At 54.5% G+C, this 15,623-nt stretch overlaps 1 protein-coding gene across 1 annotated transcript in view; it reads left to right on the top strand.

Annotated features, from left to right (window-relative positions):
- Positions 1–6,532: 6,532 nt before the first annotated feature.
- The window catches only part of KY (kyphoscoliosis peptidase), a 42,593-nt gene continuing 33,502 nt past the window's right edge, over positions 6,533–15,623 (top strand). The window contains exons 1-3 of the mRNA XM_074370927.1: positions 6,533–6,851; positions 10,098–10,160; positions 13,810–13,872. Of these exons, the coding sequence (XP_074227028.1) occupies positions 6,716–6,851; positions 10,098–10,160; positions 13,810–13,872 (262 nt within the window). The 5' untranslated portion in view covers positions 6,533–6,715. The remainder of the gene's footprint in view (positions 6,852–10,097; positions 10,161–13,809; positions 13,873–15,623) is intronic.

Here is a 15,623-nt window from a genome sequence, read left to right on the forward strand (position 1 = left end):
TGTGTTTAACAGCAACGTCATGGATTCTGGCTTCTTGGGACGGGGTGGGGGCGGCTGCGTGAGACTGAGCAGCACCCTTGGAACCAAACTCTCCCCAAATCCATGCTCCAGATGGTTCCGTCAGCAGCGGGGGAGGTGCCTTCAGAGCGGCTCGTCCTCACTTAACCTCCTTCTCCTCTGTTCTCTGAAGGTCTGAGTTATTTTTCAAACCAATATTTAAATGTTTGTGCCATTCCAGTAGGAAAAAGAAACTGAAGCTACACACCCCTAAAATCCCTCACTCACACATACACACATCTACATTTATGTGAAAAATATCGCTCAATCTCAGTGACAATTAAAAAATAAAAACTAGAGTTATCTTGTACCGATTATAATACAACAAAGATTCATGCAATGATAGCAACCAGTGCTTGTGGGGGTCAGCGGGGAGGGGGACACACATGCAGCCAGTGAGACTGCAGACAGGCACAACTGCTCTGGAAAGTGACTTGACGTTATATATATATCTCAAGCCTTAAAATAGTCATCACCTTTGACTCGGTAATTCCACTACCTGGAACCTACTCTAAAGAAATAATCAGATATGTGGTCAAAGGTATAACCACATAGATATTTATCAACATGTTATTTATAAAAGTGGAAAATGCCAAACAAACTACAGCAACAAGAAAATAGAAAAACGGATTATGGCACATCGGTACCATGGGGGATGAAACGGCCTTTTAAATTGGGTTTAGAATAGTTTTTAGTAAACTATTCATTACATGTGTTGAGACCAAAAACATTGTGAGACCAAACTCTATATGGTATGATCTCAACTTTACTTTTAAAATAAATATACACATATATATGCATGTGTATATATGTGTATACACATATACTCATTTATTATATATGTTGTAATAATTATATGTTGTAGTTGAAAAAATTGCTAAATAACGAAATGTTTTAAGGTGATGATCCGGACCTACTGTATAGCACAAGGAACCATATTCAATTTCTTATAATAACATACAATTGAAAAGAATCTGAAAAAAATATACGTATGTATATGAATAACTGAATAGTTTTGCTGTACACCTGGAACTAACATTGTAAATCAATTACACTGCAATAAAAAATAAAATTAAACAAAAGTGATGATTTCCTAGGTGATAGGATTGGATGATTTTACTTTCTTCCTTTTACAGCATTTGCATTTCCTAAATTTTCAATAATGAGCATGAGTTTGGCAGGCTGCTTGTCTCACTGGTGGAAGCCTGTGGCCCTGCTCACCTGGAGTGGTCTCCTGTGTCTGAGGATCGAGCCGGGTCTGCCCTCCAGCTGGAGCAGAGGCCTCATGTATCACCTGCCTGCCCACCAGCGCCTGCCCTCTCCCAAGCCCTTGCTCTGAGCCGGCTCCTCCTAGCCTAGATACTCCTCACTGCACCCCCAGATGCCCCTTTCCTCACACAGCCCAAGTGTGGTGTCTGATGATCTTTCCATGCCATCATCCCCTTGCCTAGCACCCCCTCCAGAAGGCCAGTCCGGGGTAACTGTCAGGCCTGCCCCTCCCCCTCCTGAACACTCCCTGCTCCCGCCTCCCGGCAGACAACATCCATCACTGCTCAGGTTGGCAGCAGGGGCCCCACCCATGGCAGGTTCTGCCTCCTGCAGACCTCTCCTCCCTGTACTGAGGCATCAACCAGATCACCCTGCTTTCATGTCCTGAAACCTGTCATCTTCTCTCTCACCTCCAGCCCTCCCTCCGGCCCCTCAGCCCCCTCCTTCCAGACTGCTCCTCTGCCTGAAAAGTCCTCGCCCTTCTCCTGGGACTCTTCCTACTCATTCATTCTCAAGGACACAGTTTGGATGTCCGCTCCACCTTGCAGCGTTCCTGGACCTTCCTCTCTAGGAGGACAGATACGCCCTCCTGGCAAGCTGACTCTCATTTCATCATAATGGCATTGCACGTAGTAGGGTCTTAAGAAGATGCTGCTGTCTGTGCCAGGCAGCATCCTCATCCAAACCCAGCAGAATTGGAAAGACTTCTTTACAGTTGAATCAACCTCACCACAGCGTACCTCTTAATGGTTCTGCAAACGGCAGAGCTCCATCTCCCTCTCAGTCCCTGGCACGGCCACCTCACTGCTTCAGACCACCAACTTTCATCTACTGCCACTGCCACCAGCTCTCCCCTACTGACGCCACAGAACTGAGAAATCTGTCCCCAAAGGCCCAGCTCAGGGCTTGAGCTCAAAGAATTTTCCCAAGAGCCTCAACAAAGGTCTCGGACCCCAGCTCAAGGTGTGTTCATTATGACTGTCGAAAGCATCTCCCCTGCAGGCAGATGGCTGCTCTTTCCCTCGGCTGGGATGTTAGGCAGCCTCAGCTCACAGGCATGTGATGGTCACCGGGGGTGGGAGATGATTCAGCACGTGAGCTTTGGAGTCAGACAGGGTAGGGTGTCATCACCTGCTCTGTGTAAGACACCGTGGGACCTTTCACAGGTCTCCTTAAGTCCCTGAGCCTCAGTTTCCCATATGAAATGGAGATAACACAGAGGCACATCTCACTGGATGTACCCCGCGTTCACAGAGCACAGGGGAAGCTTGGGGAGGAAGGAGAGCCCTGTCAAGCCACATTCTGCTGCACAGATCTGATGTCAGTATGAAATGGATTCTGTGGCTCGCTGAGTTTCTCTGCAATGGCTGAACAGCGACAGGGGAGACACAGGACAGGTGGCAACTTCCTGCTCCACCAGGAGGTCAAGGATGCCTCCAGTTTCTTCTGTCCCCCCTCCCCAACTGTAGCACCACATCCATGAGACCCTCCTCTGAGCAGGACCCAGACGGGGGTCTGACTAGAACCCAGGAAGCTGCTATAGCTTTAACTAAACCATCGCTAAGGACTTTATACCAAGGTCACCCTGCTAAGAGGTAGAGTCTGGAAACATACAATTTCCTGGGATAGCTGCTCCCGTGGGAATGGACAGATTTTTTATATTTGATGAGCATGGGATCAGGGAGGGGATAATCTTCCAAGTCCTGTTAACTATTGGGATAGTTACAAAGAGAGGCCTCACACAGAGCTGGCATCCCCTAGGAGCTCCAGGAACTAGGTGACCAGGAAGGCTTCAGGGTGGAGGTGAGGGCCAGGCCTTGAAGTACGGCTGGACTGTATGTACCTGCCAGGGAGGTCGAAAGAAGTCTTCCAGGAAGAAGTGAGAGCAGTAACAGAGACTCAGAGCTGGAGGCAAGCCAAGCCAGGCTGAGTCAAGACTCCACAAGAAGCCGACACCAGCTGCAGAAAAGGCTTCTGGGAAAGGTGTCTGGTACCCTGTGTAAAGGTTTGCCCATCTCAGGAAAAGCGAGGGTGTTAAGAGACTAGGACTTGGTCCCCTGCTCCTCATGGAGTCACCCCTCTCTCTGTGTACCCCTTCCCCACTGCACCAATGGAGAAAAGCAAGTCTACAGATTGCCTCCTAAGAGCCTTTCACGTGTTGACTTGCCTATTAGGTTGACTTGCCTGTTAAGTCTCTACAAAGAAGAGGGAAACTGGACCCTTGGAATCTCAAGAGAAGTAAGAGTTAAGATTGGTGGTCCCTGAGGAACTACTAATTCTGAAGAAAAACAACAGCGTGAATCAGAACACACCCCGTCCTGGCGAGGACCTCATCTGCCGTGAGTAAGCCTCCCCTTTTCGACCTCTCCCCACTTCCAGGACAGCAAAGTCAGCTCAGGGCTCAGAACTCTTTAACTGACGAATCCCTCCTTCATGCAAAGGGGTGAAAGCAGTGTGAGTGACAGCCAGATGTGTCTGGGTACTAAATGGGACAGAGGATAAATGCGACATTATAGCCATGGGACTGTTCTTCGTCTTTTTGGTGTCCTGAAATTTCCAGCTCATTGTCATGAAAATAACTAAAGTTCTGTCCCAGCATGGAGATGTCCCCTGGCTTGTCAGATCTTAAGACAAGGAGGTAGATTCAATGGTTGGGTCAGAATACAGAGATCCTTGAATCTCATGCTGTTCAGGATGGTGGCAGGATGGAGGGGCTAGGATGTGGAGCAAAGCTTGGAAGCAGAGGCCAGATGTGCTGGGGAAGCTGTGGCTGCCGCACGTGTGGGGTGGCAGGGAAAGAGGAAGAAATGGGTCTGTAGAAGGAGGCTGGACCAGGCTGTGAATTACAGGCTGAGCATTTATTCTTTGTCCCATTGGTTGTGGGAACAATTGAAGGGGGGTTTGAGCAGAGGGACAGACTTTCTGACTGATAATTCACAGCTTCAGTCTTCGCTCCTGCTCCTCCTCCCTTCCCAGATACATCCAAATGCCCTCATCCACATCACCTCCTGCGGTATCTCCCTCTCAGACCCAAAAAGGTAGTGTGGCTTAGGGGATGGGTCACCAGAGGCCAGGGATGCGGGAAGGTTGGGGAGTGAAGTGGACATCTCTTTTTCTGCCCATGCTCCTGGCAAGAAGCAACTCTGCGGGCCCCAAGAAGCTGCTGGACTAAGGGCTGTGGGTGGGAGCCTCTGAGTCTGGGTCCTGGGCAGCATCCAGATCCCGAAGCAGTAGCCTCTCCCAGAGCAGTCAAGTCCACCCAGCCTGTATTTTCATGGGTTTGTTCCAAAGCTGTGTTCTCACTGCATTTTTGTCCCCCAAGAAACATGTGTCAATGTCTGGAGACATTCTGGGTTTTTGGTGCTCCTGGCATCCAGTAGGTAGGGACCCCAGACCATCCTCCTGGAGTTTGGGCTGGCATACCCGCAGGTCATTGCCCCTCCAGAGGCAGCTCTGGGAGGGGTACCATGGTGAACGAGTTCCTGAGAGTAACACTCCCAGCAGGGGAGTAAGTGTGGGGCACAGAAACACAAACGCCTGGCGAGCAAGGGGGCTTCAGCCCCCTCCTCCCCACTCAGCCCCATTCAGGTGCTGCACAGGAGCTTCTGTTGGGATCTGCACCCTCAAAGGACTTAAGCCCCTCTGTCCCAGGTCAAGTCGGGGAATGCTGGGGCCAGAGGGCTGCCTGGGCAATCTCCAAGACTGTAGCAGCTTCAAATTAATGAATAGTGATTAATTAATAGGTTGTACTTCCCCAGTCATCTAGAGATCTGTGTGAGGGGGAGTGGTGTACACGCACATATGCAGGCAGTCAGGACAGGGAAGGACAGGGCTCCCTGCATGCAGAAACTGTTTTGAGATTCACCACCTCCGCTGGTCCTGAGCTCAGGTCTCTCGGGGCTCTGGGCAACACTGCTAGAAGCCGATGACCTCTCCTTTCATCAGATGCCCGGTGGGCAAGGGGCAGCTGTAATGCAATGAGGTGGCAGCCTTTACAAGTGACCAAACAGTGAGCCATAGTCAGCAGAGAAAGAGCTTCCGAGTCTGAGGGGTCAGCTGTGTGACCCTCAGCTCCATCACTGACTTGTCATTTCACCTGTCCCTTTCCTCACCCTTAAAATGATGGGAGAATGACAGCTACCAATTGCAGACCACTTAGGATGTACCAGGCACCACACAGGCACCTCACTCTCACAGCAGCCGGGGGAGGAACTGCATTCCGCCCATGATACGGGTGAGAAAATGCAGGGGAAGTGTCTTGTCCAAGGTCACATGGGCAGCGAACGTGGAACCCAGGCCTGGGTCATAGGGTCTGCCTCCAAGGGGCTAGGGGAGCTCTCCCAGATCATGCTGCAAGGTGGGGTCACTGAACTCCACAGCAAGGAGGGTCCCAGAGCAAAGGCTTCCACGTGCATGGTATTTCTTAATGGTGGAAACTCAAGTTAGAGGACTGGCCCCAGCCTGGTGGGCCCACCGTGCCAAGGGCTACCAGGCAGATGCGCTGTAAACACTCCTGAGTCCCAGAGCCAAAGGCCGCGCTACTGCTGGCTGGGCAGGCCAGGCCCCACTAAAAATAGACGGGCCCTCAGGTCCAGCTCCCTGACCGCCAGCCATGGCAGGCTGCTCCCTGCACCTCAGCCGCCTCCTCTTCCCCTCCCCCTTCCCTACCGGGCAAGAGCCAGGCTTCTAGAAGGTACAGTGATGTGAAGACTTGCACTTCAGGCCAGAGAAGATTGTTAGGTTGACGTCCAGTAGGCAAGGTCCAAGTTCTGGTGGGGCCGTAATGGGGGAGGGGGTCATGACCCCATCATCCACCTATCTCCCTCTTACGGAGGGAGCTGTCAAGCTCTAAGTACACCCACCGAAAGAGTGGCGCCAAGGCCAAAATTTGGCCAATTTCTCCACACCTTGCAGTCGAATCTGGAGCCCCCTGCCGATTCACATTTCCTGCACTGACTCTCACTATGCGATTTCTGTATTTGCCGCGCCTTTTGGAGATCTACAGGCCCTCTCGGAAAGCCGCCTGGAATCGCGGGATGGGGCAGAACCCCGCCGGCCCGAGAGTAACCCCCGGGGCCCAGGACGCGCTCCAGCGCCATGGCGGGAGGCCGGGGGCGCGGGGAGGGAGACTCGGGAGCGGCGGCCTCGGCGGGGGATTTCCTTTCAAAGGTGACTTAGAGCCGCTTCATTGGGGGTAGCGCCCTCCCGGGCGGGCCCTAATGGCGCGTTTGGCAGAGTCAGCGAAACGCGGCGCCGCGGCTGGGCGGCGGGGAGCGCCCTCTCCCGCGCCCTGGCCGTCTCCCGCGCCGGGCAGCGGCGCGCACGGGCCATTTGCAGCGCAGGCAGCCTCGCGAGCGGCCGCGGCGCACCGGCCGGAGCGGGCGGCACCATGGAGCTGAAGAAGGACGACAACGCTGTGTCCATCGACATGCTGCTGATCGTGCACTCGGAGAAGCGGCGCGCCGCGCAGGGCGCGCACCCGGACCGGCAGGCGGACCCGGGCGCGCCGCCGCAGCGCAGAGGAGGTAACGCGCGCCCGGCCCCGGCCCCGGCCCCGGCCCCCAGCTCCTTGGCCTCCTCGCCCCGGGGCCCGCCCGCCGGGGGGCGCCCCACGCGCCCCCGAACGAAGTCAGCGAGGCCGTCCGGCTCCCCAAGGCTGCCTGCGCCTCCGCGCCACAGCTCTGGCTCTGGCGTCCCGTGGCAACGCGCAGCCCCGTGATTGCCCTGGGTTGACTCCCCATGCAGGCCTGCTGTGCTTCTGTCACCCTCGGGAGCCGCTTTCCTGCTAGTCACTCTTTGAAGGGTGCAGATCAGGTTGGAAGATGCCCTGGGGGAAAGGGACCAGAGCCTCAGGCCTGACTCTTGCGTGCCCAAGGCCTGCTCCCCACAGGCCACATTGCAGGGCACGGGGGATCCGGGGGGATCTGTGTGGGGAGTTAGATTTTGAGATGGGGTGCTCCTTTGGTGTCCCAGCACAACCCATGGCTTCAGTGTCCCCTCTCTTGAGCCCTCTCCTAGCCTCCTACAGTAGAAGGCACACAAGGTGTAAAAGGCACACAAGCTTGGGTAGGGTTGGACTTAAAGGCTGCTCTCCCTACTCTGGCTAATCTATTAATTCTAATATCCTACAGACTTTCTGGACAAGGGTAGACTGGTAAGATACAGCGACTGTTCATAGAGTGATTGTGGAAAGCAAGACTCTGTCTTCTGTACTCTCCAGAGAACAGGACACAGCGTGAAGGGAGTATAGATGGATAATAATGGAGGTTAAATCAGCCCCCCATAAGTCGGAGACTCCCTTGGGTCCGGGTCTATCAGGAAGCCCTCAGGAGCCCTTGAGGAGGCTGGTGTGAAGGTGCACTAGGTGGACTTTGCCCTGGTTCTTTGGGAGCGAAGCTTGACCGCTCTCAAGGTAAAATGACGTCCGCCTTCTGCCTCCCTTACAGCTCCAGTGCTCCCTGAAGTCTGTCCTTGGCCCTCTGTCCCCATGGCCCCTGTGCATATTGAACATTCACCTTCCACTCGCTCCACTGAAGCACTGGCACCGTGGATGGCTTTGCCGCCACCAGCCACACAGGCTGGGGCTGCCCCATAGCTCCTGGGAACTTCTTGGGGAGGCAGGCAGGGGAAAGAAGTCAATTATGGAGAGCTGAGGATATTGACAGGCACTCCAGTCTCCCTGGGGATTTGGGGCCCTGGAGTTGTTTGGGTCAGTTGGTACTTTAGTTCTCAGATCTACTAGTGGGAGAAGAGGAAATGGCCCGCCCAGGGTGTTTGTAAGGAGGGAACTGGCAGAAGCCATTGGCCTTCCTTGAGAGAATTGTGGCTGCCTCTGCTACACGTACCGCAGTCCAGGGGGCCAGGGGCCCCCACGAGGCCCCGTCTCCCTCTCCTCCTCTGATCACATCTCTCCGAAAGGCTCTGACACTAGCGAGGGTGGAGATCACAGAGAAGGGCCATAAATGCCAGAGATCAGGGCTGCTCCGAGAGGTGTTTGACACCCGGCACAAACCCTGCATGACTCCAGACCAACGCACTTCACTCTCCTAAACGTGACTCAGGGAAAGAAGACCCCTGTTTGCTGACCCCTCTCTGCCGATACTGTTCTCCAAATATTTTCCCGACGGACATATCTCCCACTCTACGGCAGTGGAGAGACCTGTGTCACTTATTCACCATCAGACAGGTTTGCACGGGAGCCCATCAGAGGGCGAGCGCACGGCCTCCGAGGCCTGCTGCAGCAGTCATGTCCGGGAGACCCCTGGCTATGCCAGCCTGCAGGCCCACTCCCTAAGGAGGGGCAACACTGAACAAGACTAGCTTGTTCCAAGGCCTCCTCTTGGTGCGCAAAGATCCAAAACACACCCTCACACAGACTTCTAGGTGTTTCATCCTGTCACTTCCCCGCTCCAGGTCCCCGGCAGGGCAGGGAATCTTCCCCAGCTCTGCAAAGGAGGGCCTGAGCTCCGCATAAGAAAAGAAGTGAAGCTTGGTTACTGTCACATGCAAAGGACTATGTGAAGTTGTGACCAGGTGACTTTCTGCTGTGTCTGTGTGGCAGAAAAGAGTCAGAGGGACAAGGAGGCAAGGAGCGTGGGCACCAGGAATTTAGGCTGCCAGGCAGCAGATTCTACCCTCCTCCCCTTTCCAGTAGGGCCCTAGCATGTCCCCAGCCACTTCCTTAGAGCGGTGCTTCTCCAAAACGTGCCTGGGAGCCCTCAACGCCTATCGTGTATTCCCCTGGCCGTGGAGGAGGTAGCCTCAAACTGCCCATGCCAGGTCTGAAAGAGCTTTGATGTCTTAGCTTTTTCCTCAAAGTTGATGGGATGTGTGCACTCCACTCCCCGGGTGTATCAGGGAGGGTTCCGAGCAGTAAGTCCAGACACTGATGGTGGAGGGCTCTGCAGAAAAGCAGGGTGTCAAGAAAAGACTGGAGGGTTCAGAATGGTGGAAAAGGCTGGAGAAGCAGCTTGTAGGCCGAGCTTCCAGGAACGGGGCCATAAGCTGCACAGCAGCGCTGGTCTGGTGAGGAAGCCTCCGCTGCCACCAAGGAGCACTGGATGCTCCTTCTGCGCCAGGAACTTGATTTTATTGCCGCTGCTTGCCCTGCCAGGACGTATGCCAGTTCTGTGCCAGGAACTCGACCTTGCAGCTACCACTTATAGCTGCTGCCAGAGAGAGAGGGAGAGAGAGAGAGAGGACGTGCTTCCATCTCCTTCCCTGTTCCCTCACAAGGTCCCAGGATGGAATGGGACACAGGTGCATCTGACTGCCTTTCCTCGGCCACACAGGTCCCTGCTCTAGCTGCAAGGGAGGCTGGGATAGCAGGCAACAATAACTTTCTGTTCCCATAGGGATGGGCTGTCTGTGCCCACCCACCACTCCCCATCAAGACTCTGTAAGTGGAAGATTCACCACGTACAGAAATAGGCAGGCAAAATGAATGGCAAATGTCTTCATAATAATACTTCCACATCCGTGCAGTGGAGATGTGGGAGTGGCAAAAGGCCATCTCTATTGTGAAAATTCTCCCTGGATGATCCTGGTCACCAGCCCGCCACCCTCGAAAACTCCCGTGGTGATGTTGTAAATGTTTTAAATGTGGAAGATGGCATTCATTCCTCCAAGTGCATCTCACTGGCCACCTCCCTCAGATCCCTGAAGAGCCAAGATCCACCAGCCACACTTTGACCCAGAGCTGTTTGCAAATGGTGCACCTGGCCTGGGTCTCTCTACTGCAGAGCCTCACGCTGGTCCTTGTTACTTCACAGGACTCCAAGTCGTCGGAAACGGAATCCGGAGATGGCAGAAATTGGAAGGCAGTGACCTGCATGGTAAATTCTCTCGTTTTCATTTTATTTTCTTTTCGATCTCTGGAATTCAACATATTGAAAAATGCCTGTATGCACTGGGTTTCTTTTGTTTGTTTGGAGACTGGTCTAGACATCTAACCACTGAGGCAGTGGCTGCTCAGGACTCAACCAGGTCTCTGGGGTCACTGTGACCATGGCAAGTTTTCCTTGGCTATTGCGGGGGTGAATGCTGTAAACCTGAGCATCCACATGTTTGCTGGCTATCAGGGAGAACCTGGAGTCATTTGGGATGGTGGGGTTTGGATGTGTTCCCAAGAGAGATGGGGCTTCTCAGGTCATCCGTCTTTTGAAAATTTTGTGAAGATGGCGGCCTGCCTTGGATAGTGTTACTCAAGGCCTAGGGAAATGCCGGTCAAGGGTTCTGTGACTCCTGGCCTGGGACCCAGAATACAATAAGATCTGAGGGAAATCAGCTTCCAAAGCCTCTTCTTTTTGGTGCCAGGCGGCAGTCGTCCTGCAGGGCCAGGATTTCTCTGGCAATGCTGTGCCTGGACCGATATACTGGGCCTTATTCTGTGCCCTTCTGAGAGTTATAAGCCCAACCTCCAGGAACAAACATTGTGGAACTGCACTGAGGGCATGTGAGAATTCTAGCAGGAATCAGACCTCCACTCCCAGAGCCCCGATGGGACCCTGGCTGTGTGAGCCCCTGGATCAGATGACTGACTCATCAGTGCCAGTGTGACCCTGCTCAAGTGGGAGACAAGACCTCAGTTGCTATGCTCTGCCATCCTTCTGACAGTAATAAAGGGGAAGGATGAACTTCTAAGAGTAAATTCGTTCATTCATTCCTTCCTTACAGTGCTCACTCGTGGCAAGAGGAGTTCTAACTGTTGTAAGTGAAACAGTGAACAGGACAGTCAAGAATGCCTGCCCTCCTGGGGCCCTGTTAGAATGATTGCTCATAAGGCCATTCACCGCAGTGGAGTCTCAGCACCCTGGAGGTGAAGAGCTTGCCTGTGTCCCCCTTGCTGTGCGTGGAGGTGATATCTCCAAGACACCCCTGCCCCCAGGGACCACCCCTCAATGTCCTGGCTGATGTGCACATGTGGGTGGGATGGCCTCCTTAACCCTGCTACCGGGGCCATCTGATGGGAGATGCACCAGCTCTAGCTCTATGGAAGCAGACATCAGTGTTAGCGAATCTATGCTGCGGGCTCATGAGATTTACAATAAGAGTCAGACCTCCAGAGACCTGTCAGCCGCAGAAACGCATAGCTGCCTATGCACGCAGCCATGCTCAGCCAATGTGCGGGTGGGGTGAGGGCAAATGGGCCTGGCGGGGGGAAGAAACACAGCATCTTCATCTGTTGCAGCTCTTACCTTGCCTGAGCTGTCTGAAATTCATCTTGTGGCTTCTCGGGCATGTTGTCACATCAGGAGAGGATCGAAAAGATACTGAATTCATCCTCTTTTTTTTTTTTTTTTTTTTTTTTTTTTACCATCTTCAGGGTTCCTGGTTTGGGGGAAGGTTAGTAGAAAAATATAACAAAACACAAAGGGACACAGTAACTGTTACCAGACTTACAAGACTCTTCTTAAAGACATGAAGTGGGTCTTAGTACAGTGTGCCCGCCGATGAAGACAATGATTAAAGTAGTTCTTGCAAAAACCACCCTAGAACTGAGAGTTTCGGATAAATGCAGGGCTGGAAAGAGATCCCCCAGAAGACTTCATCCTGGAAAAGATGATGGTTCCACCACTCCACCAGCATATGTAATTTTAAAATTACTTCAAGTAAAATGTGTATATTTTTTCAAGTGGCATGCTTGAATGCAGGCAGAAATGAAAGTTATAGCTTCTTTCTGTGTTTTCCGATGGTGAGGTCCAGAATACGCACTTGCCTTGCTGATGTGCAAGGCACCTAGCCCTGGTAACCAGCAGGCTGCCCAGCCCTGGAAACTGGATGGCTTTCATCTGAAAAGGAAGCAGCTGATGGCTTATGCTTGGTGGAGTGTGCACAAATGTGGCTGAACGTGGGGTTGGTCCAAAAGGGCACATGTTCCCCCTCTTGCTGCCCCACACGCTCCTTGGGCTGGGGCATTGGCGGCGTGGGGTGAGGGGGAGCCTGACTGCTCCAAACTTTTCCAAGCAGCAGGTGTTTGGGCCGAGCCACCAACTTCCCCGGCAACGGGCTTCCCCTGCTGTGATTGGCTGCTTTCCTTGGTCCTGGCTGAAGTCTGCCTAGCAGCACAGGGACTAATGCCCCACAGCTACAGGGAAATCAGTTGTGCAGCCCTGACTATAAATATCCCACAGCAGCCATGCCAGCCAATCAGCCTCCTTGAGGATTCCCTTCCCAGATCTTATTTCCTCCATCGGCCAGCTGTGCCCGCAGGAGGCGGTCTCCCTGTCCTCGCCTGGGTCTGGCCTGGGGTTGCAGCCCAGCACACTGCATCACCCTGGGTCAGCACCCACAGTGGTCCTGGCCCTCAGCCGAACGACCTACTTCAGCCCCGGAGGGGCGGAGGGGAGGGGCCTGCTGGAGCAGGCGGGCTTCTCCAGGGCAAAGACCCTGCCAGGTGGATCGCAGGTTCAGTCCAGCTGAATGAACCCACCTTGACTGGCCTCTGCCTGGCCCAGGCGTGGGAAATGCTGAGTGGCAGATCTGGTTGGGTACACTAGGGACGTCATGTGAATGGAACCAGGTCAGGCCAGCGCCCCAGCGGCCTGCTTGCACCAGGCTCAGGCACCAGTCCCAGTGGTCACTTCCAGTAGCAGGCCAATGGCCTTTCTGCAGCCTGGCAGGGGCCAGGGTGGTGGTGGCGGGGAGACCTCCTACTGCCGTAACTCGGGCCTTTCCCGGGGCCACCCCCTACTCCTCTGAAGCAGAGGGTCAAGGGCAGCCTCAGTAAGACCAGGCCACCACAGCGGCCGTGAAGGGAGAGATACAGGAAAGGCAGTGCTTCCCATGGGAGGGGCAGATATGCCTAAGGGTTCCCCCTCCATGGCCCACGGCAGGAACTGGGCATCTTTCTACAGCAGCCTGACTTCACTCAGCTCTGAGGACGGCTCTGTGTGTCGGGGACATGAATATTCCCAGTGTGTGGAGAGAGCGTTCGCGTGGTGGGTGTCCTGCAGGTGCTTGTGAAACTGAAGCAACCTGCAAGCACCCCAACTCCTAGGCTGGAGTAGGAGGCGAGTGGCCCCCCCCCCCTTGTTCTTCTCACAGGGAGGTAGGAGGCTGAGCTGGAGGCAGGAGACTTGCATTCAAGTCTCGGATCTGACCCACCCACCCTTAAAAAGTTAACCAATCCCAGGGTGCTCCACAGAAAGCTGTGGAAACCGGTGAGGCTTCCCTTTGCCCTAGGGGAACTGCCTGGTGATGCCGAAGTTGGGACTTGTGGTCACTTAGCCCATGGGAGTCATCCCCAACTTCTTGAGAAGAAACGCGACCTCTTGTGGCCCCTGCTGAGAGCAGGAGGGTGTGTGTGCACCAGCGCACGGTCACCTGGCTCTGCATTCAGATGTGCAACACTGCTGATTCACACATGTTTAGACCAGACCTGGAATGAGCCGGGCCCCCGCCAGCTTTCTGTTCTGCTCGGAGAAGATTCTACCTCACGTGGGCTCAGTGGTCACCGCTGGTCCCTCTGTCTTCTTTAAATAGGAAACCTGGTGGAGAAACAGCACCCCCAGCAGACCCAGGTTATCACGTCCTACGACAGCCAAGGTAAGGCCACCACCTGTGACCTCTCATTCCGCTCCTGCGCGCCTGGATCTGACGCCCCCACCACAGACAGCAGCTGCAGAGTGCAGACTGTGGGGAGCAGGGTCCTCTCTGCCCTGTGGATGGATGTGGGTGCCCCCTTCCCCTCTTCCCGCATCCCACGGGGAGCAGTAAGAGGCTGCATGTGTCATGGGAGAGAGAAATGAAGCCTTCGGGCCACAGAACCCCCTGCTGTCCTCATCATCGCCCAGTTGTCATCACTGTACCTAACATTTGCTGAGGGCTGACCTCACACTGGGCACCCTGCCAGGCCTTGTACTTGATCATTCTCCTGTGAATTAAGTTTCACAACAGGCACATTTGATTGGTACTCGTGCTATCTTCATTTGAGTAAACTGAGGCTGAGAAAGGTGGTCTTTTGTCCAGGATCACAAGGCCAGCAAGAGTGAGAGCTGGAATAATCTGACCCCCCTCCCACCCCCAATCACCACCACGGCCTCAGCTGTTACCCTTCACACGGCTCCTGCTTCCGCAGCCGCCCTGCAATCTGGCCTCCCCCTGCCGGCACACCAGGTCCAAGCCGTCCCTCCTGAGTCCCAGCTGTTCCCTGGCCTCTCCTCCGAAGACTAGTCTTCAGGGCCTTCCCTCCGGGGACAAGTATCTCAGTGAGAGCGAGTGAGCGGCCCTTCCTTGGGAATCCTCGCTTTGCCGGGATGGGTCCTGGGGGCTCTGGGAGGACAGTCAAGGCCATCCGTGTGCTGACTCTGCAGTTGACTGTATCTGAGAGCATGATGGGCTAAAAACAGGATGACTCTGCAGCTACAGCTGGAGGAGAGACCACGTTGGAGACCCCCCCACCCCCCTACTGCCCTCGACACCACCCCCAACCAGACCCCACCCCTCACCTTGGTCTTCTGCTCTGCACGAAAGACTCAGGGCCGGGTGCCTGAGAGCTCGCCTAGACTCGGCCTTAAGGTTTTACCATATTGCTCTCAGCACTGATGCCCTAACCTGTAAGGGGTATGTCCAGGGTGCAGTGTGAAGGAGGAGGCCTGGAGCATCCCGAGCCTCTGGGGGCATTGCTCTGTGAAACACCGGCTAGCCCCACATCCCCAAGGAGAGGTACCGGCAGGTCATGAGGACTGGCCTGTGGGTTCAAGGTCCCAGCAGGAGGTGACCAGCTCTCCTTGCAATCTGAGTCAGTATCCTTTTAGGGCAGAATTCCTGGGAGTACGGCTCCAGGACAAGCCCTGGGGCCTACTCAGTGGGCCACTGTGACCTGCTACTGCCCTGAGCATCACAAGAACAGGCCAGGGCCCCTTCTTCTCTGAAATGGACTAGCAGCACTCAGCTCTCCCCAAAACAAAAGTAAGCAATACCTAACTAAAGGGAGGATGGATTGGCAACCAATGATTTCCCTTAGTTCTGGCCACACCCCTGGATGGGGTCATGTGTTACCCCTGTTGACAGAGGAGAAAGCTAAGATGTGGCTGCTGTGGTCCCCGAGCAAGGGGCCACTGTCAGACCTGCGGGGTGGGACAAGGCTGGGATGGGGCCTGCCAGTCATAAGAGCCCCGCCTGGCTTTTGTGGGCCACTCACATGCCACCTCCCAGCGTCCAAGGCTTCCAGAGGGTCAGAAGAGAGTGGCCTTGGCACCCTGCAAGTAAGACAGCATCCTCTGTAGGTCAGGATGGGATGGGCCCAGCAGTAAGACCTGCTGGGAGCCTAGACCGAAGTGAGGGAGAGGCTGCCC

This window comes from Camelus bactrianus, chromosome 1 (assembly GCF_048773025.1).
Source record: "Camelus bactrianus isolate YW-2024 breed Bactrian camel chromosome 1, ASM4877302v1, whole genome shotgun sequence".
Lineage (NCBI taxonomy): Eukaryota > Metazoa > Chordata > Mammalia > Artiodactyla > Camelidae > Camelus > Camelus bactrianus.